This window comes from Zymoseptoria tritici, chromosome 13 (genome assembly GCF_000219625.1).
Source record: "Zymoseptoria tritici IPO323 chromosome 13, whole genome shotgun sequence".
Taxonomy (NCBI): Eukaryota; Fungi; Ascomycota; class Dothideomycetes; order Mycosphaerellales; family Mycosphaerellaceae; genus Zymoseptoria; species Zymoseptoria tritici.
Genome location: NC_018206.1, coordinates 412,835 through 431,702, shown reverse-complemented (window position 1 = coordinate 431,702; position 18,868 = coordinate 412,835). Strand labels below are relative to the sequence as shown.

Genomic DNA, 18,868 nt, shown 5'->3' with positions numbered 1-18,868 from the left:
TCTACTCACCGGCGAAGAATCCTTCTCCAACCCTTGTCGCCACTACTGTGTGAACATGAACACCGCTGCACCGCGGGCGAAACGCGACTACTTGAGTCGAAGGGTTTTTCCTCTCGGGCTTCAGCTCCCCCGACTCATGCATGCGAAGTCACGGTTACATCCACGCGCAACGGAACTCCGGGTCGTGGACCTCGTGTGTTCGTGCAAGATTAGGACGATTCTCAAAGAGGGACGTTTTATATTCTCACGTTGTGTTTATATATGCTGTGTGTATGCTGTGCCATCAATTGCCATGCGGTGTGCGGGACATGTGGGGACAATTGAGACGTCTGTGCCTTTGTGCCTTGCATGTTTTCTCCATTCACCTGGGGCCGCTATTCTGCCTCTCATGTGGTGAGCCTGATTACACCTCGCCGTCCTTAACGTGAAGATTCATCAACGTTGTGGATTATAATCTGCCTTGTTGTCCACGTACTGGGACTCTTGACCTTATTACGTCCCTGGAGGCATCGTTGCCTTTTGTGTTCCCAAACAACCCTAACCCTAACACTTCACATCATCGCAAGATCAACTACAGATCACACTCAACATCCGCTGCCGTAAATCGTTACAGATCAATAAAAACCTCACTCAATCTCCACTCTCACCCTCCAAAATAACCAAACCCATCCTCCCCATCCATCCATCCATCCATCCATCCATCCAATCCTCCCTCTACACCCCCCCACCACCACCGCCACCCACCTCCCTCACCAACAGAAACTCCCAATACTCCATCTCCCCACTCGGCATCTTCTCCCTCGCAACCTCCTCAAACCCGAACTTCTCATAAAACCCCCTCGCACTGCCATTCGCTTCCACTAACATCACCCACCCCTCTCGATCCGCCACTCCACACGCTTCCCCCAACAACGCCTTGCCCACCCCGGTTCCCTTCCACCCGTGATCCGCGCCGAAGAGTTCCACGAGCAGGTGTTCTTTGCCGTAGTGCGGTTCGCCGGGCGTGTCGAACAGCTTCCTCCGCCATCGACTCTGCGCTTCATTCGCCGGCCCGAAGAGGGACTCGTCGTGGTCCGCCGTGTAGGGATAGAGAGACCACATTCCTGCTCCCGGTTCGGTGGGGGACATGCGGCGGAGGAGGAGAAGGCCGATGACGTGGAGGGAGGAGGAGGTGGAGACGGATGGGTCGATGGCTACGAGGGGGTGGCAGCGAGGGTTTTGAATTTCGTCGGTGAAGGCTCGGTGGAACCAGGCGAGGACTCCTGGGGTGAGGGGGAAGGCGCGGCGGTGGAAGGCGTTGACGGGGTGGAAGGCGCGGGCGACGATTGTTGTCATGGAGGGGATGAGGGGTGGGGTGGGGGTTTGGATGGTGAAGGGGCGGGGAGGGTTTTTGGTGGACATGATGGGTGAAAGGGTCGGAGGGGATGGATATAGTATTTGCGATGGCTGGGGAGGGAGATGGAGTAGGGAGAGATATCTGGGCGAGCTGGGTGAGGTATAAGTATGTTGTGGGGCGGACCACGAATTCTCACGCCCTATTGCACTGTCTTCGCTGGACCGGGTGCGGTTCGACCGATCGGCTGTGAGATGCAGGTTTCGAATGTCCACTGCGCATGATGCCTCCACTCGGACTGTGGTTGTGCGCACTGTGGGGATTTCGAATGGGACCCGGAAAGGACTCAAAAGCTGTAGCGAAGCGGGAACCCTGTCCTTCTGCAGCGGGCGAATGTCGCATGATATTGCAGACTTGGTACTAACGCCTGAAAGCCTGAAAATTTGTGCCGTCAAGAGTCAAAGTCGACTACCTACTGACGAGCATGCATGATGCAGCGTGAAGCAGCATGAAGAGGTTGGATGTTAAGCGATGTGTTAGGGTTAGGGTTCGGTCGGGGTAAGCACGAGCGAACACGCAAGGCACGAATGTCAAGTGTCCCAGCATGGACAACAAGGCACATTATACACAACCTCGCACGTACGGCTCATGACAGTTCAACAACGAAGAAAATCGATCATGAAGCGAACCAATTCCTCTGCGAATTGCCACAGAGCCCCATTCTTGCCTTTGAACCCTTGCGAACAACCACTCCACCGCCCGCCCTCGACTAACTCAGTCCGCACCGTGCTCTCCACCTCACAACCACTCTCCAACACTCCATGCTACACTCCTCGTCAGCACTTGTAGTTTCTCGGCATGTGAAGCAAGTGCCGACAGATAAGTGAGGCGTACCTCGCCGAATGCCCAGGTGCTTTCACTTCTCCAAGACCTTCCTAGCAATCATGGTCTTTCGGGCAGTCGTTGTTACCGCCGAGTTTCCAGCCACTGCACTCCACGTAGAGACGAGACCCTCAAAAGCAAGTCGCAGGCTCCCTTCCATAGGTGATCACACGAGCCGAAAACTGAAGTCAGCAAATGTCATGACGATGAAGATTCGATGCAGGACGAAACCTGCTGCTGTTGCTGTGGAACGTTATCGGGTTCCTGCAGGCGTTCAAATCTTCAGGACCCACCAGAGTGGTCGGAGCCAACACAAGTGCGATAGCCTTTGCGATCAGATTACTCGCGGACTCCAAAAGGGTCCATCAATCTCGGCGACGCAGGCAATACTGTCATATTCTCGTTTGCAGAGGCAGGCGAAGCTCACGCCGCAAGCCACGCGGGACGTGAGGAGGAGGCAGAAGATGGTGAGGAGGTGAAGATGCATTGTTTCGGGTCGCCAGGTGGTGGGAGGCCTGCACTAGCGAGACCCTCGAAGTGCTCCAAAGACGTGCGAGGCAACGGAGCGCTAGATGAGCAATCGGAGTTGTTGTTGAGATGGAGGAGCAACACGACCACCAGCACGCTCTGCAGTACGCAGATACAGGCAGCGGAATGGCGAAGTCTGCGAAGGTTAGCAACGTAATGGAAGGTAAAGATGTCCATTGATAAAACCTGTAGGCGAAGCCGCACACGTGAGGTCAGAGCCTGAAGGTGAAGTCTGTACGATATGACCGACAAGACAGGGACGGATGGTGAGAAGTGGCTCGCTGCATGAATACCGATAGTGATTGCAGTAGTCAAATCTTCTGAGACGTACACAGACGAAGAATTTTCGAATTTCGACAGCAACAAAAGCAACAACACTCGGACACTCGATCCGGATTGAAGGGGCTGCAAAGGAGATGGGTCCACAGATGGTGGGCGCCATTGGAGCTGTTCGAGTCCGCACGACGGGCAACAGCCCGGTCAACATCTCTCAAAGTCCAGAATTCGGCCGCGTATGATCGACATGCCAGCATGGCGGCCGATTTGAGGCGTACCTCGTGATATGGCTGCTGATAGTGATTGCAGTGGTGACATGTTTTCCGTCCGAAGATGTTGGACTTGACGAGGGCACGTGTGGAGAGAGGACAAGCTGAGGTGCAAGATTGATTTTGACGTTGCTGCCTGAGGCTCTGCCAAGGCCCACGCACCGTCGCTTCCAGCCGAGACGAACTTCAAATCTTCAAGTGAATTCGATCGACGTCGACAACACAATCACCGGACCCGGAACACCGCCAAAATGAGTACGCACGACTCCGTATCCACGACCAATCGCGAGAGGCCATATCACTAACAATTTCACCACAGCGAAGGGAACATCCAGTTTCGGAAAGCGCCACAACAAGTCTCACGTTCTGTGCAGACGCTGCGGTACGTTACGGTCACAGCAGAGGGAGGAGTGAAGAGGAGGGAAGGCATTGCAGGAGGATGATACGATAAAACTGGCAGGGGATCAGGACACTGGCTGTGCTGCGATGGACAAAGACTGACGAGATGTGACTTCACAGGACGCCGCTCCATGCACGTGCAGAAGCACACCTGCTCCAACTGCGGATACCCAAGCGCCAGCATCAGAAAGTGTACGTCCACACCACAATCCCACCACCTCGACTGCCCCGAGCAGATCTCGACTCGATTTCGCAAAGCTTCAATACTCCAAACGGACACTAACATACATCCTAACAGACAACTGGGGCGAGAAGGCCAAGCGGAGAAAGACCACCGGTAGCGGACGCATGCGCTCGCTCAAGCACGTTTCCCGCAAGTTCTCCAACGGATTCCAGCAAGGCACACCCAAGGGCGCCCGTGGCGCTGCCACCCCAGCCAACGCATAGATCAAGATGGGAATGATGAGGGCGATCGGGATGGACGAGGGATGAATGAGTTGCGCATTGACATGGGTTGATTGGGAGTTCGGCGGAAGAAAAGGCTTTTCTCACACAACACAAACATCGGTCGGACTCCTCACTTCACTCTCTCACCCGTGTGGAAGCCGGCAAGGTTGCGGCGTTCATCTGCTGTGCTTTATCGGCGAGGGTGTCATGCTGAGTAGCTAGACTCGTGGATGATGAGTTTCATGGCGAAAGGCTGAATTGAGCGTCACTTCTCATGACCGCATAGTGTCTACGGCTTCAAGTTATCTGCAGATTCATGCTCTCAGTCCTGCCATGTGCCGACTCGTGACCACGTGATATTTTCACAACACCACGATTCACACAAACCCATCCACACCACCCTTGAACTGCTCAAAAAGCCCCAACGGAAACCCTCTCGCCATCGCCGCATACCCATCCGGATTCAAATGCAAACAATCCCCGCTATCATACCTCCCCAGCAGTCTCGTCTGATTCTTCCCATCCCTTACAACCTCATCAAAGTCAATCAGCCCGTCGAAACCTCCGAGTTTGCCAACACTGTCCCGAATCCAATTGTTGACCCTCACCCTAGTCACCTCCCTCTCCCCCGTCGAGTACGGCTGCAGCGTCTGATTAGCACATCCAAACGGCGTTATCGTCCCACCCCAAACCGGAACGCCATGCGCGTGAATTCTCGTGATGACCTGTTGATATCCATGGATAATCGCATCGCCTACAGCGGTCTGCGCGGCGGTCGTGGAAGGGGCAGTCCCAATATCGTTCACGCCGAGGAAGACCAATGCGTACTTGACGCCCGAGTGAGAGAGAATGTCTCGCTCTATCCGCTCGAGACCGGAGGGTCCAAGACCATCAGCGAGAAGGCGGTTTCCTCCCGCTGCTTGGTTGAGGATAGCGATGTCTTTCTGCTTTGAGCTGGGAGCTTGCAGACGAGAAGAGAGCAAGTCCGGCCAGCGATTGTTCGCGTTGAGGAATGAGCCGCGACCGTCTGTGATGGAGTCGCCTAGGATTGCGAGAGCGGAAGTGGAGTGCGGCGACCAGGCTTCTACTGCGGAGATGAAGTACCAGTGGAACAAGGAGATTGCACTTGGAGAAGTGAGGTTTGCGGAATGAGTGAGGTCACCGAGGGAAAGGAAGGATTCGGTGCGAGAGCCGGGGTGGGAGGTTATGGCGCCACCTGACTGGCCGGTCGCGAGATAGAGGGTGAGAGAGAGGATCGAGTTCGCTGGGAGGGAGTGCGGGAAGGTGATGGGATCGGAGACGGCGAGAGAGCCGGGAGGGAGGATGATGTTGGAGGCGTGGGAGAAGGTCAGGGGGATGAGGGAAGTGGTGTTGATGTAGGGCGAGCCGGTGAGGTTTTGAGAGCGGTCGAGGGCGAGGGGGAGGGCGACGGTCATGGCCGTTATAGGGAGGGGTGTGAGGCCGAAGGCATTGGATAGGCGGATACGGAATGTGGTGGCTTGGGTCGTGGTACGGATCGTTTGACGAATGGTGGAGTTGGAGAAAATAGTGGTGGTGCCGTTCTGAAGCAGTTAGGATGTCATGTTTGTGTATATGAAGCCTGGGTCTGTTGGCTCACGTATGGCGGAGGCGGGAGGTTGCCTGGTTCGGTCAATTGAGGCATTGCCGTCCATGTATCCACCCAGTGACCATGAGGAGGGTTTGGTGGGACATGGTCTCCGTATACAATGCTGTTTCGTAGAGACCATATTGAGTCGAAAGGAAATGCGTGTGAGAACGCATTGCTCATGAAGAGCAATGCTGAAAGTGCTCGCAGAAACATACTTTTGTGAGGAGAATGCTTGAAATACCATCTCGCCTGCCCACATCGTCGTTCTTTATGTAGTCGGTCTACCATTCTACCGCTCCAATGCCCCACTGGTACTCCATCATTGAGGGGGCAGCTCATGCAATGCGAGCCGGCTAAAATGAAGCGCAGCTGATTCGACATCCACGAGGAGCGCGCGGAGCTTGATCAGGCCATACTTCGGCCGTTGTGAGGGAGCTGCGACTTCACCGCGAGACGAGATCGCATGACTCCTCGGGTGAAGTCGACGGCAGAAGTGAGGATGGAGTTTGAGATGGAGATCCATTCGGTCCTCGCTTAGTCACGCCGCTGCGGCCTTAGGCATTCAATGAACATTCGTCTGAATCCTGAGATTTTCTTCGCAGCGATTCGGTCGACAATCAACAAGCCGAACTTGCTTCTGCCATCACCTCCAGATGCTCGCGGAGCACTTCATCGCCTCGACAGGCGTGCCCGCAAAGGCGCCTGGTCCGAACGTCGCCAAAGATGCGGCCATCTTCCTGCACGAATTTCAACCGCTGGCAGCCCAGCGATCCATCTTCAAAAAGTCCGCGACGCCGCCCAACTGCTTGGCGGTCAGCGAAAGCCACATCTTCGCTGCACAAGCCGACAAAGGTGTCGTCCACGTCTACAATCGACTGAAAGGCAATCAGGAGGCCATTGTACCATTCACTGAAAAGCTCGCATCGATCACTCTGGCATGCGACGATTCGGTGTTGGTATTGGGCACCGCTGAAGGTAGGATCTTCCTGTGGGAGACTTGCACGGGCAGACAGATCACAACGAGTCAAGCCCATCTCCAGGCTGTGACCGCGCTGGCTGTGGATGCGAGCTCAAATTTTCTGCTTTCGGCTTCCAAAGACTCGACTGTTCACGTTTGGTCACTACCAGCTCTGCTATCCTTCTCTACGACATCAGCCGTCTCTCCGCTGCGCACATTCTCGTCACATCGATCTGAGATCACGTCTTTGACGTTGGGCAATGGCGCGTCAAATTGCAACTTTGTCGTCTCGATATCCAAAGACAAAAGCTGCCTGGTGTGGGACTATCACAACAACAATCTCCTCAGAACGTATCTGCTACCTGGAGTTCCGCTTTGCCTGGCTTTGGATCCGGCTGATCGAGCAGCGTTTGTTGGATACGAAGACGGCACTTTGCAACAGCTCGACCTTCACACCTCCTCGAACGGCGCGCTCGATGCCATTCAAAACGGCTCCAACCCAACAGAGCCAGTGCAACCACCGGCATCCACTCGGTGGAAGCTTCCTGAATCCACGCACGGTGCCGCATTGAGCTTAAGCATCTCTTTCGACGGCAGCACGGCCATCTCTGGTCATCAGTCTGGGACAATTCTCGCATGGGACGTGCCTCGTGGAAGCTTCGTCTCCACGCAAACACAACTACCACTGCCAGGGCCCGTCAGCAATGTCCAATTTCTACCAGTGACCGGATTTGCTGCTCGAGACCAGAGAACGACGAAAATAAACGAGATTGTAAAACCAAAATTCGGCGCATTCGACAGCTCTGACAGAGACAGTGTGCCCGGCAACTACACTCTGCAAGTTCAGTTCCCGACCGACATTGCTTCTACAAACGCTACGAAGCAGAACAACAGCTTTTTGGACGCTCTGACTGCGCCAGCTTTTCCGCTGGCGTTGCTAGACGAAGGCCTCAATGAGTTGGCATCGTGGAAGAAGAGTCCAAGCACACATGCGAATGGCGCAGCAAATGTCGTCGACGATGATTTCTTGGCCTTTGACGATTCTGCCTCAGCTCCAAGCAAACCCACACTGGCGGACGAGAACGCAAATCTCAAATTACAGCTTGAAGCATTGAGAAGAGTGCAGCAAAAGAGTCTGCAGAAGATTGTGGCTCTCAGTGATGAAAATAGTATCCTTCAAAAGCGAGGTCAGCAGAATAGCGGCGCATCCGATGCTACAAGTGAGGAAGAAAGCTCAAGCGAGGACGATTCGGACTGATTGAAGACCTTGCTTGAAGAAGTGTTAAGGTGGCTGTTCTGGACAGCTTGGCTGCATGGCCGCAGAAGCAAGGCGTTTGTCAGGAAGAATTTCCCATGCGACATTCCTCCTCCCGCCCTTGTTGTTATGCGTTTCAACCGAGGAATGCAGGATGGTCTTCAATATCGTGGCATTGTCGCCTTCCTTCCGTGACATAGAACACGACAAGCACTGGGTGCTTCTCTCACCACGGTCATTATTCTTCAGGACTCCAAACCCTTTCAACTCAGGATCATCTTAACTTTCGACATGGCTTTCATTCGTTCTCTCGGGGTTGCAATCACCGCATTCCTCGCCCTACACGCAGACGCGCGCCATCTGGGCCAGTACAAACATGAAGCACGCGGCGTCCGCCACGCGCGTAGACAAGCTGAATCGACTGCCCAACCAACTATCATCATGGCACCAGCAACGACTTCTGCTTCAGGCATTCTGACTTACATTACACCGTCTCCTGGTATGGAGCCAGTGCCCGTGACTGAGCAGAGTCAGCTGGTCTCCTCCTTTGCTCCGCTCTTCACGCTGTGTGAGCTTCCACCCAAGGCGATCTTCCCACTCACCTCGAGGCCTACCACGATTGCATCAACGGCGTTGTGGAGCAATGTGTCCGTTTCCATCCCGACTGGTAGCGGAACGTGCACCACCATCTACGAGCCGACCGTGACCATGGTCTGCGCGACCACCTTGACCGGACTTGTGCAAAAGTACACCGTTTCGAGGTGTTCGCAAGACATCACTTTTTCCACCGAGTACGGATTCGTTCTGGCTAAACCGACTGAATCAATCGACATCTCCGCCGTCGGTGCTTCCAGCTCAGCTGCTACACCCGCCCCAACAACCTTTGCCAATGTGTCTGCGGTCGCCACCTCATCGGCTCCCGCGATTACAGCTGCGCCGACCGTCCAACGCCTCACGACATACTTTCTGGCACCTTGGCAGGCTGTCACCGCTGGCGAGGCGCCTACAGAGGTCGCACTGAAGGTCTGCGCAGGATACGCCAACGGCACGACAGAATGTATTCGCCAGTACGAGGTGTGGCAGACTGCCTTGCTCACCGAGTCGGCGACACGTACGACATCCGTCAACATTTCCACTACATTGCACGGACTGTCGCAGATTATTATTGAGACTTTCGCGGCGAACATTACCGAAGCCATGACGACCTTCCGCATGACGACCGACTTGGAACTCGAGTTCATGACTGAGTACACGACGACCCGCAGAGAGGCCGTCGCTCCAAGCACCGCCTCGTCAACCAACCAGATCACAAGAACTCTACTGAATGCTTCGTCGAGCCGCAGCGCTGCGGTAACGTGAGTATACAGTCTTCGTCCGGCGAGGGATCATCCTTCTAACCAGAACCCAGGTCTACCCGAACGTCCACCATCCGCCGTACCACCACCGTCTACATGGACACCCCTACCACTGCGGCTGCCGCGCCCGTGGACGCTGAGGGCCCCGCGATGGTAACAGTGGATCCAGAAGTTCCCAATGCACTGCCCACTCCGACGTAAGTGGACTAGTCTGGCGTGCACTCGTGCATCACGAGGCATGGCACGAATCTTGGCTGACGAATACCAGTAACTCGGTGGACTGGGCCGCAGAGCTTGGTATCGAGATGAAGAGCGCTTGATTCGCGAAAGGGTCGTTAATATGTACCATTGTTCCAAGGGAAGACGCAGTGTCAGTTCGTCATCATTAACGTTGCATTCAATTCAAGCTATCATTTACCGTTGCTATGGCTCCAATCCATCTACCCGAGGCAGACAGGTCTACCACGTTGCCATTCCGATTTCGATGCGGCTGCTCGGGCAGCAACTACCGACGAGTATCAAGTGACCTCGCTGTTCACGGTGCATTTCGGGGATATCGTCGAAGATTCTGCAGGTGAGCAAGAACCGGGCTCCCCTGTCACGCCAGGGTACGAAGGTGAATCCAACCACACGCCTTCGGATGATCTTCGCCATGAGTACCCCCTGCTTTGCTCTCTCACCATCTAGGCGTCATCGTGAGACGGACAAGTAGAGCAGCATCTTGTTGACGAGGCGCTTGACAGGAAACTCGAAACACACAAGCCCACGAACCCAAGTGAAGACGGTGTTGTCCTGCAGCTCAGCAGTCAATGAGAGACATCAAGCAACCTCGTATACGATGTACACGATCTGGACATGGGTCGGACGTTCTAGACTTCTCGTAGATCCTTTGTCTGAGACCCTTTGCCCGGCACGACCACGGTATTGCCGGTATGGATTGCCTAAAATCGCGAAACAACCGATCCGACTCCTAGTCCACGGCCAGTGACTGTGGAAGGAGACTATTGCGGAATCTTGCGATTCCTAAGAATCCTAACACACACTTCCGTTGGAACCCGAGTCGCGCAATCTCCGCCGCTGCTATCGATTATGAACCACGCCGAGCCATCCATGCGGATTCCCAGGATCTCGGAGGGACACAGGGAACGGTCTTCTGTCCACTACTATTCTGGCATCACGATCACGATGCGAAAAGTCTATCGCAGTACACCAGATGAACTACCTCAACGATGACTCGACTTTACTGTGTCGAGAAAGCCTTCCAACATCCACAGCACCGCATTCCACCAGAGCGACCATCACTGGGATGCCAGGCATCAAGCAGCCGGATCAACTATTACCAATCAAACTCAACGCACTCTGCTATATCGACACCCATGTCCTCCCAATCGTCATCGTCGCGGTCCAATCCCACACTAACATCAGCCGGCCTCCGACTCGATCTCCACGTGGAATTACCAACCGACGTTATGCCACAAGCGCGCACGAGTAGACGACCTGCAGCTGCCATCGTCTACATCAACCCAAAGATCGCCCATATCTCGATGTGTCGCCACTCTCCACCCTCTGCCGACTGACGCCCTCCCTCCCGGCGCGCGACCAGCGCCATGTCCACCACCGAGCAGGCACTCGTCACCTCCTCCTCCGACCTCATCAACCTCCCGCCGGTCCTGCACCACGGTCTCAGCGCCATCGCCGTGCTAGGAACTCTCTCGCTCATCACTTCTTCTTGTCTTTTCTGTGCTTTAGCGGTCCAACTCCTCACCAGCCGGAGGAAACTCAACGCTCGGGTCGTGCAGTTTCTGATTCTGATTTTCAATCTCTTTTGCGCGGACATTCAGCAGTCGATTGCGTTTGCGCTGAATGCCGTGTGGGTGTTTGAAGATGCGGTCCTGGTTGGGACGAGGACTTGTGTCGCGCAGGGGTGGTGAGTTCATTGAGTGCCCAAGGAATGGTTGAGGATTGGTTCGCTGATCACCAATGGTGTTTGGAAGGTTCCTTTCGATTGGAGATATGGCTTCGGGGGTCTTCACTTCTGCCATTGCGATTCATTGTTTTATGGATATCATTCTTGGCTATCGTATGAGACATCGCTGGTTCTCACTCTGCGTTGCGGGCTTGTGGATGGTATGCTCTCTTCCGCTCCGATCGATGCCTCTTCCTAACTCACCTTCGCAGTTTGTGTACGCTCTCGCACTCGGCGGCGTGCTCTCCCATCTCGACAGGTCGGACATGTACTACACCCGAGCGGGTGCTTGGTGTTTTATCAACAAGAAATACATCGAGGACCGAATATGGCTGCATTACTTCTGGCTGGTGGCGTTTGAATTCTGTACGGCGTTGGTGTACACTACCATTGTTGTGATTCTCCGCCAGCGAATACGAAGCGAGAGGTGTTTTCTGAGTCGAGCGGAACGCCGAGCGGCTGAGATTGCGGTCAGGTCGATGGTGTGGTATCCGCTGGTTCATGGCCTGTGTACGTTGCCATTGGTGATCATTCGATTGCGAGCTATGGCGGGCCAGCAGAACTCGTTCGCGGGGTTATGCGTGGCGGGTGCGCTGATCACGAGTTGTGGTTGGTTGGACGTACTTCTATTTCTGATGACGAGGAGAGCAGTGCCCAACATGGCCTTGGCTGGGGAGAATGTGGGAGTCCTGGCGACCTTCGCCACGAGACCGTGGTATTACAGAAAGCCCGGACCATTCGGTACAACAACGACGATCAGCGTGGTGGGTGCGATGAAGGACGAGGATCTGGAGGAAATACACGGAAGAGGAGACTCGGAGGAACGGATCTCCAGCGGCGGGAGCAATGAGGAGCACATCAAAAGCAGGCTAACGCTCGAAACGAGACATACTTACGGCCAGTGTGGAGAAGTACGGATGACGACTGTCAAGACGGTCGACATCCGAAGCGAGGCCATGAACGGGGAGCAGGAAGCGGTCATGTTGAGTCGGGAGGAAGCTACGCGGACCACAGAAAGGAGTCCGACGAGACAGGAGGAATTGATGTTCGCCCGGCTAACAGAGCAGCTGGATAGCATAGAAAATATTGGGACCGACAGTTCGGCCCAGAAGTCGATGTGAAGACCGGGCATTGACAACCCGCAGACACAGCACATGAGAGCTTCGCAAGATCAGAGAGCACGAATCTCACGATTCCGTCTCGAACAACCGTCTGTGATCACCTGCATTATTCCAAGCTCAGCCGTTGGGAGGTGCGCTCGGACAAGCGTAATGAGAACCAGTCCAGTGTGGTTGACTTTATCAGAAAGCAGGCGTCTTCAGCAGAGCGACAAGGCCAAGAAGGGTCCACGTCTTTCGACGGGTCTGCGAGCGCAAGCTGAGGTCCAAGAGAACGTCCTGTAAGAGGTGCAAGACGAATATCGATGAGATATTTCGGTGTGCGCGCAAGCAGTCCGTCGTGCCGTATAAGCAATGTTGAGTCCGTGGGCCGTGATAGACTCGGATACCATCCCTCGGTCACTCCACCACGATGAGATCAGTGATCTGTCGTCACAACTTGGAGCAAGTGGACGGTCGATGTATTCCGCATGATGAGGTAGCGCCTGTAGCTATCGATGGATAAGCCTCGTCTTCTCCCTTTTGATCTGTTGACTTGCGTTCAGCTGTGACTTCCATTTCGGTCACAATTGGTCTCTTCGTCTCGCCCCAATGGCCTGCGTTCAGCTTGCAAGCTACCTTTGTCCCACTTCCCACTGCCTGGGCATCCGGTATCCTGGGTCGAGATTCCGAGATTCCGAATCCGCTCCCAGGAGCAGTTTGGAGAGCAGCAGTGATGGACATCATGACAGATATGCAACGCATCGAGAACACTCCAAAACTTCCTCAAAAAGGCAACTCCATATCCTCTGCCCTCTCCTCCTCCTCCTTCGCATCCCCACCCCCTCCCTCAACAACCTCCCTCACAAACCCAATCAAAGCCGCCACAGTCTGCTTCTGACTCGCCGGCAAAAAGTGGCCTCCCGGATGATACACCACCCTCCCCTTTCCCTCTTCCGATCCCTTCGCCAGCGCAAGCACCCTCTCCTCGGATACAACCGTATCTACGCTGCCGACAAAGTGACACATCCGCGTCTGAATCTTCGGCGTGAAAAATGCTTCGTACTGTGGATGTCCGGGTCGAAAACCGGAGTAACTCGCCGCGAACTTCAATGGTGGATGGATTTGCTTGCCTGTGCTGGGGTCGAGGAATTCCGGTGGGTAGGGCATCCCGCTACCGCTTTTCTCAAGTCGTTGGAAAGCTTCCACCCTTCCTTCGTCAAGTAGACTTGCGACCAACGCTGCCGCCGCTCCGCCTTGCGAGAACCCGATGACGCCAGCGAACGGTCCATCGTTCTTCAAAGTCTCGGCGATGACCCTCAGTCCCGAGTCCAAGTCGGCGTAGAGAGGTTCCGAACCGGGTCCTACATCTTTCCGTCGCCACCAGCCATACGCTTCTGAATCTGTATCATCTGCCGCACCGTCCAGATCTGCGCCGGGAAGTTCGGCGGGATTGAGTTTGAGGGGACCGGTAGGGTAGACGAGTTCGACTCCACCTGGATATTGGGTGAGGTGACCGGGCTTAGGAGCGGCGGGAAAGGCTTTTTCGAGGGACTTTTTCAGGGCTTTGGTTTTGATTGCGAAGAGATGGCCGGATTGGGTGTAGCCGTGGAGCATGAGGATCTTGAGGGTTGCCTTGGGACTTGACGTGGCCATGGTGGAGGCAGGAAGACGAGTTCGACGGCGGTCTATTGTTTCTAGTGTTTCTGTGCATTCGTAGTTTCCACGTGCCGAATGAGGAAGGAAGCAAGATACACGCACGGACTCCAAGTGAGTGAAAGTCGCAGCCCGGACCCTGACCGACGCCAAGCCGAATCTCCATCCCTGCAGCATCGAGACAAGCTGTCCTCACTCCTCCACATTTCCTCCCGACGACGTCTCCCATTGAACCTCACACGACATCAAATCTACTACCAAACCCCCGAACCAATCGCTCCAACACATCCACCCATCCAACCAAACCTTCAAAATGGACCAAGCCAAAGACCTCCTCGAAATGCCGCGCGAATTCCTCAAAGACGGCCGCGGCTTCCTCACACGCTGCAGCAAACGTACGTCCTCGCCCGCGATGCCTTCTCGTCCTGGAATATCACAGATCATATGAATGGCAGCTGACATATCGCGTGAATCATACAGCCGACAAGCGCGAATTCATCCGCATCTCGCAAGCCGTGGGCATGGGGTTTCTGATTATGGGAGTGATTGGTTACATCGTCAAGCTGAGTGAGTACTGCCTGCGATTCCGGAGAAGGATGCAATGTGGAAACGAGAGGGATGGCCTACTGACGCGCGTGGGGTGTACAGTCCACATCCCGGTGAACAACATCCTCGTTGGCGGCGCATAGACGATTCGATTCTGGAAAGGCGAGAGATGGCATGTGGGGAACGGCGTATGGGAAAAGAACAAGAGAGGTGCCATTGATATGGAGGGTGGAAGGCGTGAGGAATGGTTCGGCGAAGAAGGGAGAAGAGATCCGGAGGAAAGGGGCGCCGGTGAATGGGGTCGATAATGGTGAAGATGAGCGAAATGGCATTACACGGCGCACGAAATCGCAATGGCAGAAACATCAAAGCGAAGCACATGGAGAATCGGCGGATAAAAAGCTTAAGGGATTTTCCAATCATATTTCGGGCATCATTTCAATCTGTTCGATGGCATTGGAGCCTACCGGATTGATACACTGTATACTACCAACGCTTGTTGTACATTCTCCGCAACCCACCAACCCGTCAATGGTCTTCAGCCTCGAATCGATACCAGTCCATTGTCACGACCAGGCGTTCGCTTTGCCTTGCAACCGGTACAGAGAGGAGCAGCGATGACCTCGGCCGCACTGTTCGAAAAAGCCCACAGATGGCATCATATACAGTTCTTGTCATAATCTGTCGTAATCGTGTGCATCCCAATCCCAATGCAAAGGCCGCCAAATTCAGCGCGAGCATATGCACGCAACGTGCTAAGAAGCAAAAGATCTCGCGAGCGCCAGCCAACTCATCCCGTCCCATCCCACCCAGCCCATCTACTCTTCCGCAAATTCCACATCTCCATCATCATCCACACCCTCATACTCCATCTCCTCCCCTCCGTCCTCCTCATCATCCTCTTCCTCCTCCTCGTCGTCGGAAGCAGACTCCCAACCTTGGTCGATGTCATCCTCTCCCAGCTCATCATCCTCATCACCATCACCTAATCATATCGTCAGCCTCCTCATCATCATCACCAGCACCACCCCACAACGCACCCAAACCACCCATCATTCTCGCCCCTCGGCTCCTCTGGCTTCTCGCGTCCTGCGCGACTCCGCTTGCGTAAAATCTTGCATCGTGCCTCAGTTGCGCGGTAACACGGGCACCCATTGGAGCAGAACCAAGTCGTCCACCTTCCACATCTCGATGATCGCCTTCGGCGGGAATCTCTCCAATTTCATCGACGCTTTCGCCGTCGTCGCCGCCGTTCCAGGAGTGCACAGTACAAGTCCCAAGTCCATGATCCCATCCATTCCAAGACGTGGCGGCGATGACGGGAGCATGAGGATGCCAACTCGCATCGCGGACGATCGTCTTCCACACCCCGCCGCGGCCGTAGTAGTCATAGCGATCGACGAAGCGTTCGTCCGAGACCGGGCGGGAATTCTTGGTCGCGGCGAGGACGTTGATCGGCTCTCCCGCTTTCGTGCCGTCGAGATTCCAGACGTAGATTTTGCCGTCGTGGGAGCCGGAGTAGATGTAGCGTTGGTCGGTGGAGGTGGGCGGAGAGAAGTGGCAGCGGATGAGCGTCTTGAGGACGCGGTGGCCGCGGAAGGTGACGAGAGAGCAGTCGTGTGGGTGAGGTCGATGGTCGTTTGTGTCGTAGGGGGAGAAGCGGTAATCGAAGTTTGTTGTGTAGTCCTGCCACGTGTCGTTAGCAGAGAAGCGTGTCAGTGTTCCCGAAACATATTACCTGAGGATTGATGTTCTCGCCCTTGTCGGTACTGATCATTTTCCGCAAGTCCCAGAGTTTGCAAGTCTGATCTTTGGCGTTGGAGATGACATAGCGTCCATCACCTTTACTGTCGATATATGTCAGTCCTTCTGTGTGTCCGAGAAACATGCCCGCCGGACGCATCGATGCGAGTGATCTCCGATCCCAGACTTTGAGGGTAGTGTCATCAGAGCCAGAGTAGAGGATGTGAGGAGACATCTTGTCGCCGAAACAAACCGCGTTAACGTCGTCCATGTGGCCGGGTATTCGCAGTATGCTGCGTTGCGCTTCGAGGTCGTAAACATAAACACTCTGGTCGCTGGTACCTGCGACGATCTCACTCCCATCACCACTGAATCGCAAAGACCAAATTCCGAAATGTCCCCGACTTCGACCCCAGCCTGTAGCTCCGGATCTACCAGAGCCCATGTCTGCAAAGTCGAGAAGTCGAGGATCGGAGGTGTCTCCCTTTTCGGTATTGGCGAGGCAAACTTGGCTGCGAATACTGCTGTAGGCGAGTAGTTTGTTGTCGGGAGATAATGATGCGTCGGTGATCGTCCATTGGCCGCCGTAGTAGTTGACCGTGTTGTAGTACTTCCAGTCATAAGGATTCGATGTGTCGTACATGCGGACTTTGAAGTCTTGACCACAGGCGAAGAAGAACGAACCATCCTCGCTGAATTGGCCAGAGTAGCATCGTGCGTTGAGATTGATGATGAGATCTGCCTTGGAGCCAGGAATGAGCGTCTGGGATGCTAGGCCGTTGAGAGCGCGAGCACGACCTCGATTCTCCACGCCCATCTCCCGATCCAGCATTCGTCTTGATAGCCGTCTTCTCTTACGCATGGTGTCGTCCGAGAACGGCATACCACAAGCAGTGTGTTCGCATCGATCATTGTGACCGAATGTACCGCTCTCCATCAGCTCTTTGCCCTTTTCGTTTGGAATCGGTGGGTATCGATCGCCCTCGAAGGATGGTCGTCGTCTCCTCAAGCGTCGTCTGTCGTAACCTGCGTAGCTGTATCCCTCTGCATCTTCGTCTTCATCGTCATCTTCGTCGACCTCTGCCTGCCCACGCCGTGCAGCGCCTCGAATTCCACCACCTGGCTGCAGGACACCTCTTATGCCGGCCTGACTAAGGAGTTGGAGAATCTGTTGCTGGGTTACTACACCAGTAGGATCAGCACATCAGCTCGATATGCTTACGCGTTGTTGAGTTGCGGAACTCAGCCTTCTCAAAAGACCTGGTGGTTGTGTTGTGGTTGTGGACGTACTCGTGATGGTTTGTGCTCGCTGCTGAGGTTGCGCCGCGGGTTGTGGTGTCTGGGTGCCTTCTGCTCCTTCTGCTGCTCCTCCTTCTGCCTCGTCGTCATCTTCTACTTCCTCTTCGACCGCGTCGCCGTCCATTGTGATTTCAATCTGATCTCCATTGGCCGTTCGTAATGTTCCCTCTTCGGCGTCGAAGTAGAGTGTAGTGGCGGCTTCATCGTCTTCTTGCTCGTCATACTCGGAGACATCCTCATAGTTGTCTGCGTCGGTCACACTCTCACTCTGCGTCTGCCATGCAAACACATCAGCACCTCTCTCGCCACCGCATATCGCCCCTCGAATGTTGATGCTCACCTCAAAGTCCATGTCGTCATCGTCGGTCTCTATTTGACGGCTCGCCGCTGGGGAGGGATTGTTGTCCGCGGCGGACATGGTTGTGAGTGGATGTAGGTGTTGTAAGATGTCGACAATGAAGAGAAAGAAGAAGCTCGTCGACCTCATGAGAGACTAACGTTCCGTGTTCCGCGTTGGAGCTACCTCCGGACGTACCGAGGAGCTGGGAAGCTTATCGAGGAGGTGAAGCTTTTATCAGTGACATCAAACTCTCTGCCACTGCACCCCTTGCAAATGTCAGACGAATCTTCGTACACACTCATGCGATGGCAAAGGAATCACGGCAAGTCGTCGGTGCATACTATCCTTCATGGCGAATCTACAGAGACCGAAAGCCTTCTGACCTGAGGTTGGCAAGCCTGACCCACGTATACATACGCTTTTGCTCGGATCAAAGAAGACGGCAGCGTATACGTGAGTAGACCAACCAAGAACGGTCACCGGGATCACATCAGACTCACCAATGCGTCCAGCTCGCAGACTTGCACTGCGACACCCGAAGTGCCGTGGATGGCACTCATGGTGCACTTCCAGCCCTGGTGAAGCTCAAAAAGGAGCAGTACCCTCACTTGAAAGTCTTGCTGTCTATAGGAGGCGGAAGTGGTTCCAAGAACTTCTCGAATGTGGCGGCTGATCCAGTAAAGAGACGGACATTCTGCGAGACAGCTCGGCAGCTTGTGGATGACTTCGATCTTGATGGGATCGACAGTCAGTATGCATCATTACTGGGACCACCGCTAGCTAACAAGGCCGAAAAGTCGACTGGGAGCATCCGGACAGCAAGGCCAAAGCCGAGACTTTCACGCACTTGCTTACACAGCTGCGAGATCATCTAACTTCACCCAGATACACCATTACCGCAGCACTTCCC

General features: G+C 54.6%; 8 protein-coding genes across 8 annotated transcripts; 4 read left to right on the top strand and 4 right to left on the bottom strand.

Annotated features, from left to right (window-relative positions):
• Positions 1-714: 714 nt before the first annotated feature.
• On the bottom strand, positions 715-1,776 carry MYCGRDRAFT_111620 (uncharacterized protein; the record flags this gene model as incomplete). The annotated part of the gene is made up of 1 exon (XM_003847518.1): positions 715-1,776. The coding sequence occupies one exon, from the start codon at positions 1,399-1,401 to the stop codon at positions 715-717; it is 687 nt and encodes a 228-aa protein (XP_003847566.1).
• Positions 1,777-3,508: 1,732 nt separating this feature from the next.
• On the top strand, positions 3,509-4,444 carry MYCGRDRAFT_106485 (60S ribosomal protein L37; the record flags this gene model as incomplete). The annotated part of the gene is made up of 4 exons (XM_003847734.1): positions 3,509-3,543; positions 3,608-3,670; positions 3,808-3,879; positions 3,986-4,444. 4 exons carry the CDS (start codon positions 3,540-3,542, stop codon positions 4,132-4,134), a joined length of 288 nt encoding a protein of 95 aa, XP_003847782.1.
• A 67-nt stretch (positions 4,445-4,511) lies between these two features.
• MgLEN3 (lipolytic enzyme) lies at positions 4,512-5,923 on the bottom strand (the record flags this gene model as incomplete). The annotated part of the gene is made up of 2 exons (XM_003847517.1): positions 4,512-5,696; positions 5,753-5,923. 2 exons carry the CDS (start codon positions 5,921-5,923, stop codon positions 4,512-4,514), a joined length of 1,356 nt encoding a protein of 451 aa, XP_003847565.1.
• Positions 5,924-6,385: 462 nt separating this feature from the next.
• Positions 6,386-7,959, top strand: MYCGRDRAFT_101861 (uncharacterized protein; the record flags this gene model as incomplete). Its single annotated transcript, XM_003847735.1, has 2 exons — positions 6,386-7,710; positions 7,804-7,959. 2 exons carry the CDS (start codon positions 6,397-6,399, stop codon positions 7,957-7,959), a joined length of 1,470 nt encoding a protein of 489 aa, XP_003847783.1.
• Positions 7,960-10,957: 2,998 nt separating this feature from the next.
• Positions 10,958-11,924, top strand: MYCGRDRAFT_14664 (uncharacterized protein; the record flags this gene model as incomplete). The annotated part of the gene is made up of 3 exons (XM_003847736.1): positions 10,958-11,238; positions 11,306-11,438; positions 11,490-11,924. Coding segments are annotated over 3 exons (849 nt in total), but the record flags the coding sequence as incomplete, so codon positions are not given.
• A 1,236-nt stretch (positions 11,925-13,160) lies between these two features.
• MYCGRDRAFT_77764 (uncharacterized protein) lies at positions 13,161-14,030 on the bottom strand (the record flags this gene model as incomplete). Its single annotated transcript, XM_003847516.1, has 1 exon — positions 13,161-14,030. One exon carries the CDS (start codon positions 14,028-14,030, stop codon positions 13,161-13,163), a length of 870 nt encoding a protein of 289 aa, XP_003847564.1.
• Positions 14,031-14,343: 313 nt separating this feature from the next.
• On the top strand, positions 14,344-14,719 carry MYCGRDRAFT_51258 (uncharacterized protein; the record flags this gene model as incomplete). The annotated part of the gene is made up of 3 exons (XM_003847737.1): positions 14,344-14,425; positions 14,511-14,597; positions 14,679-14,719. The coding sequence occupies 3 exons, from the start codon at positions 14,344-14,346 to the stop codon at positions 14,717-14,719; spliced, it is 210 nt and encodes a 69-aa protein (XP_003847785.1).
• A 675-nt stretch (positions 14,720-15,394) lies between these two features.
• MYCGRDRAFT_97336 (uncharacterized protein) lies at positions 15,395-18,036 on the bottom strand (the record flags this gene model as incomplete). The annotated part of the gene is made up of 4 exons (XM_003847515.1): positions 15,395-15,561; positions 15,617-16,262; positions 16,315-17,501; positions 17,610-18,036. The coding sequence occupies 4 exons, from the start codon at positions 18,034-18,036 to the stop codon at positions 15,395-15,397; spliced, it is 2,427 nt and encodes an 808-aa protein (XP_003847563.1).
• Positions 18,037-18,868: the final 832 nt, after the last annotated feature.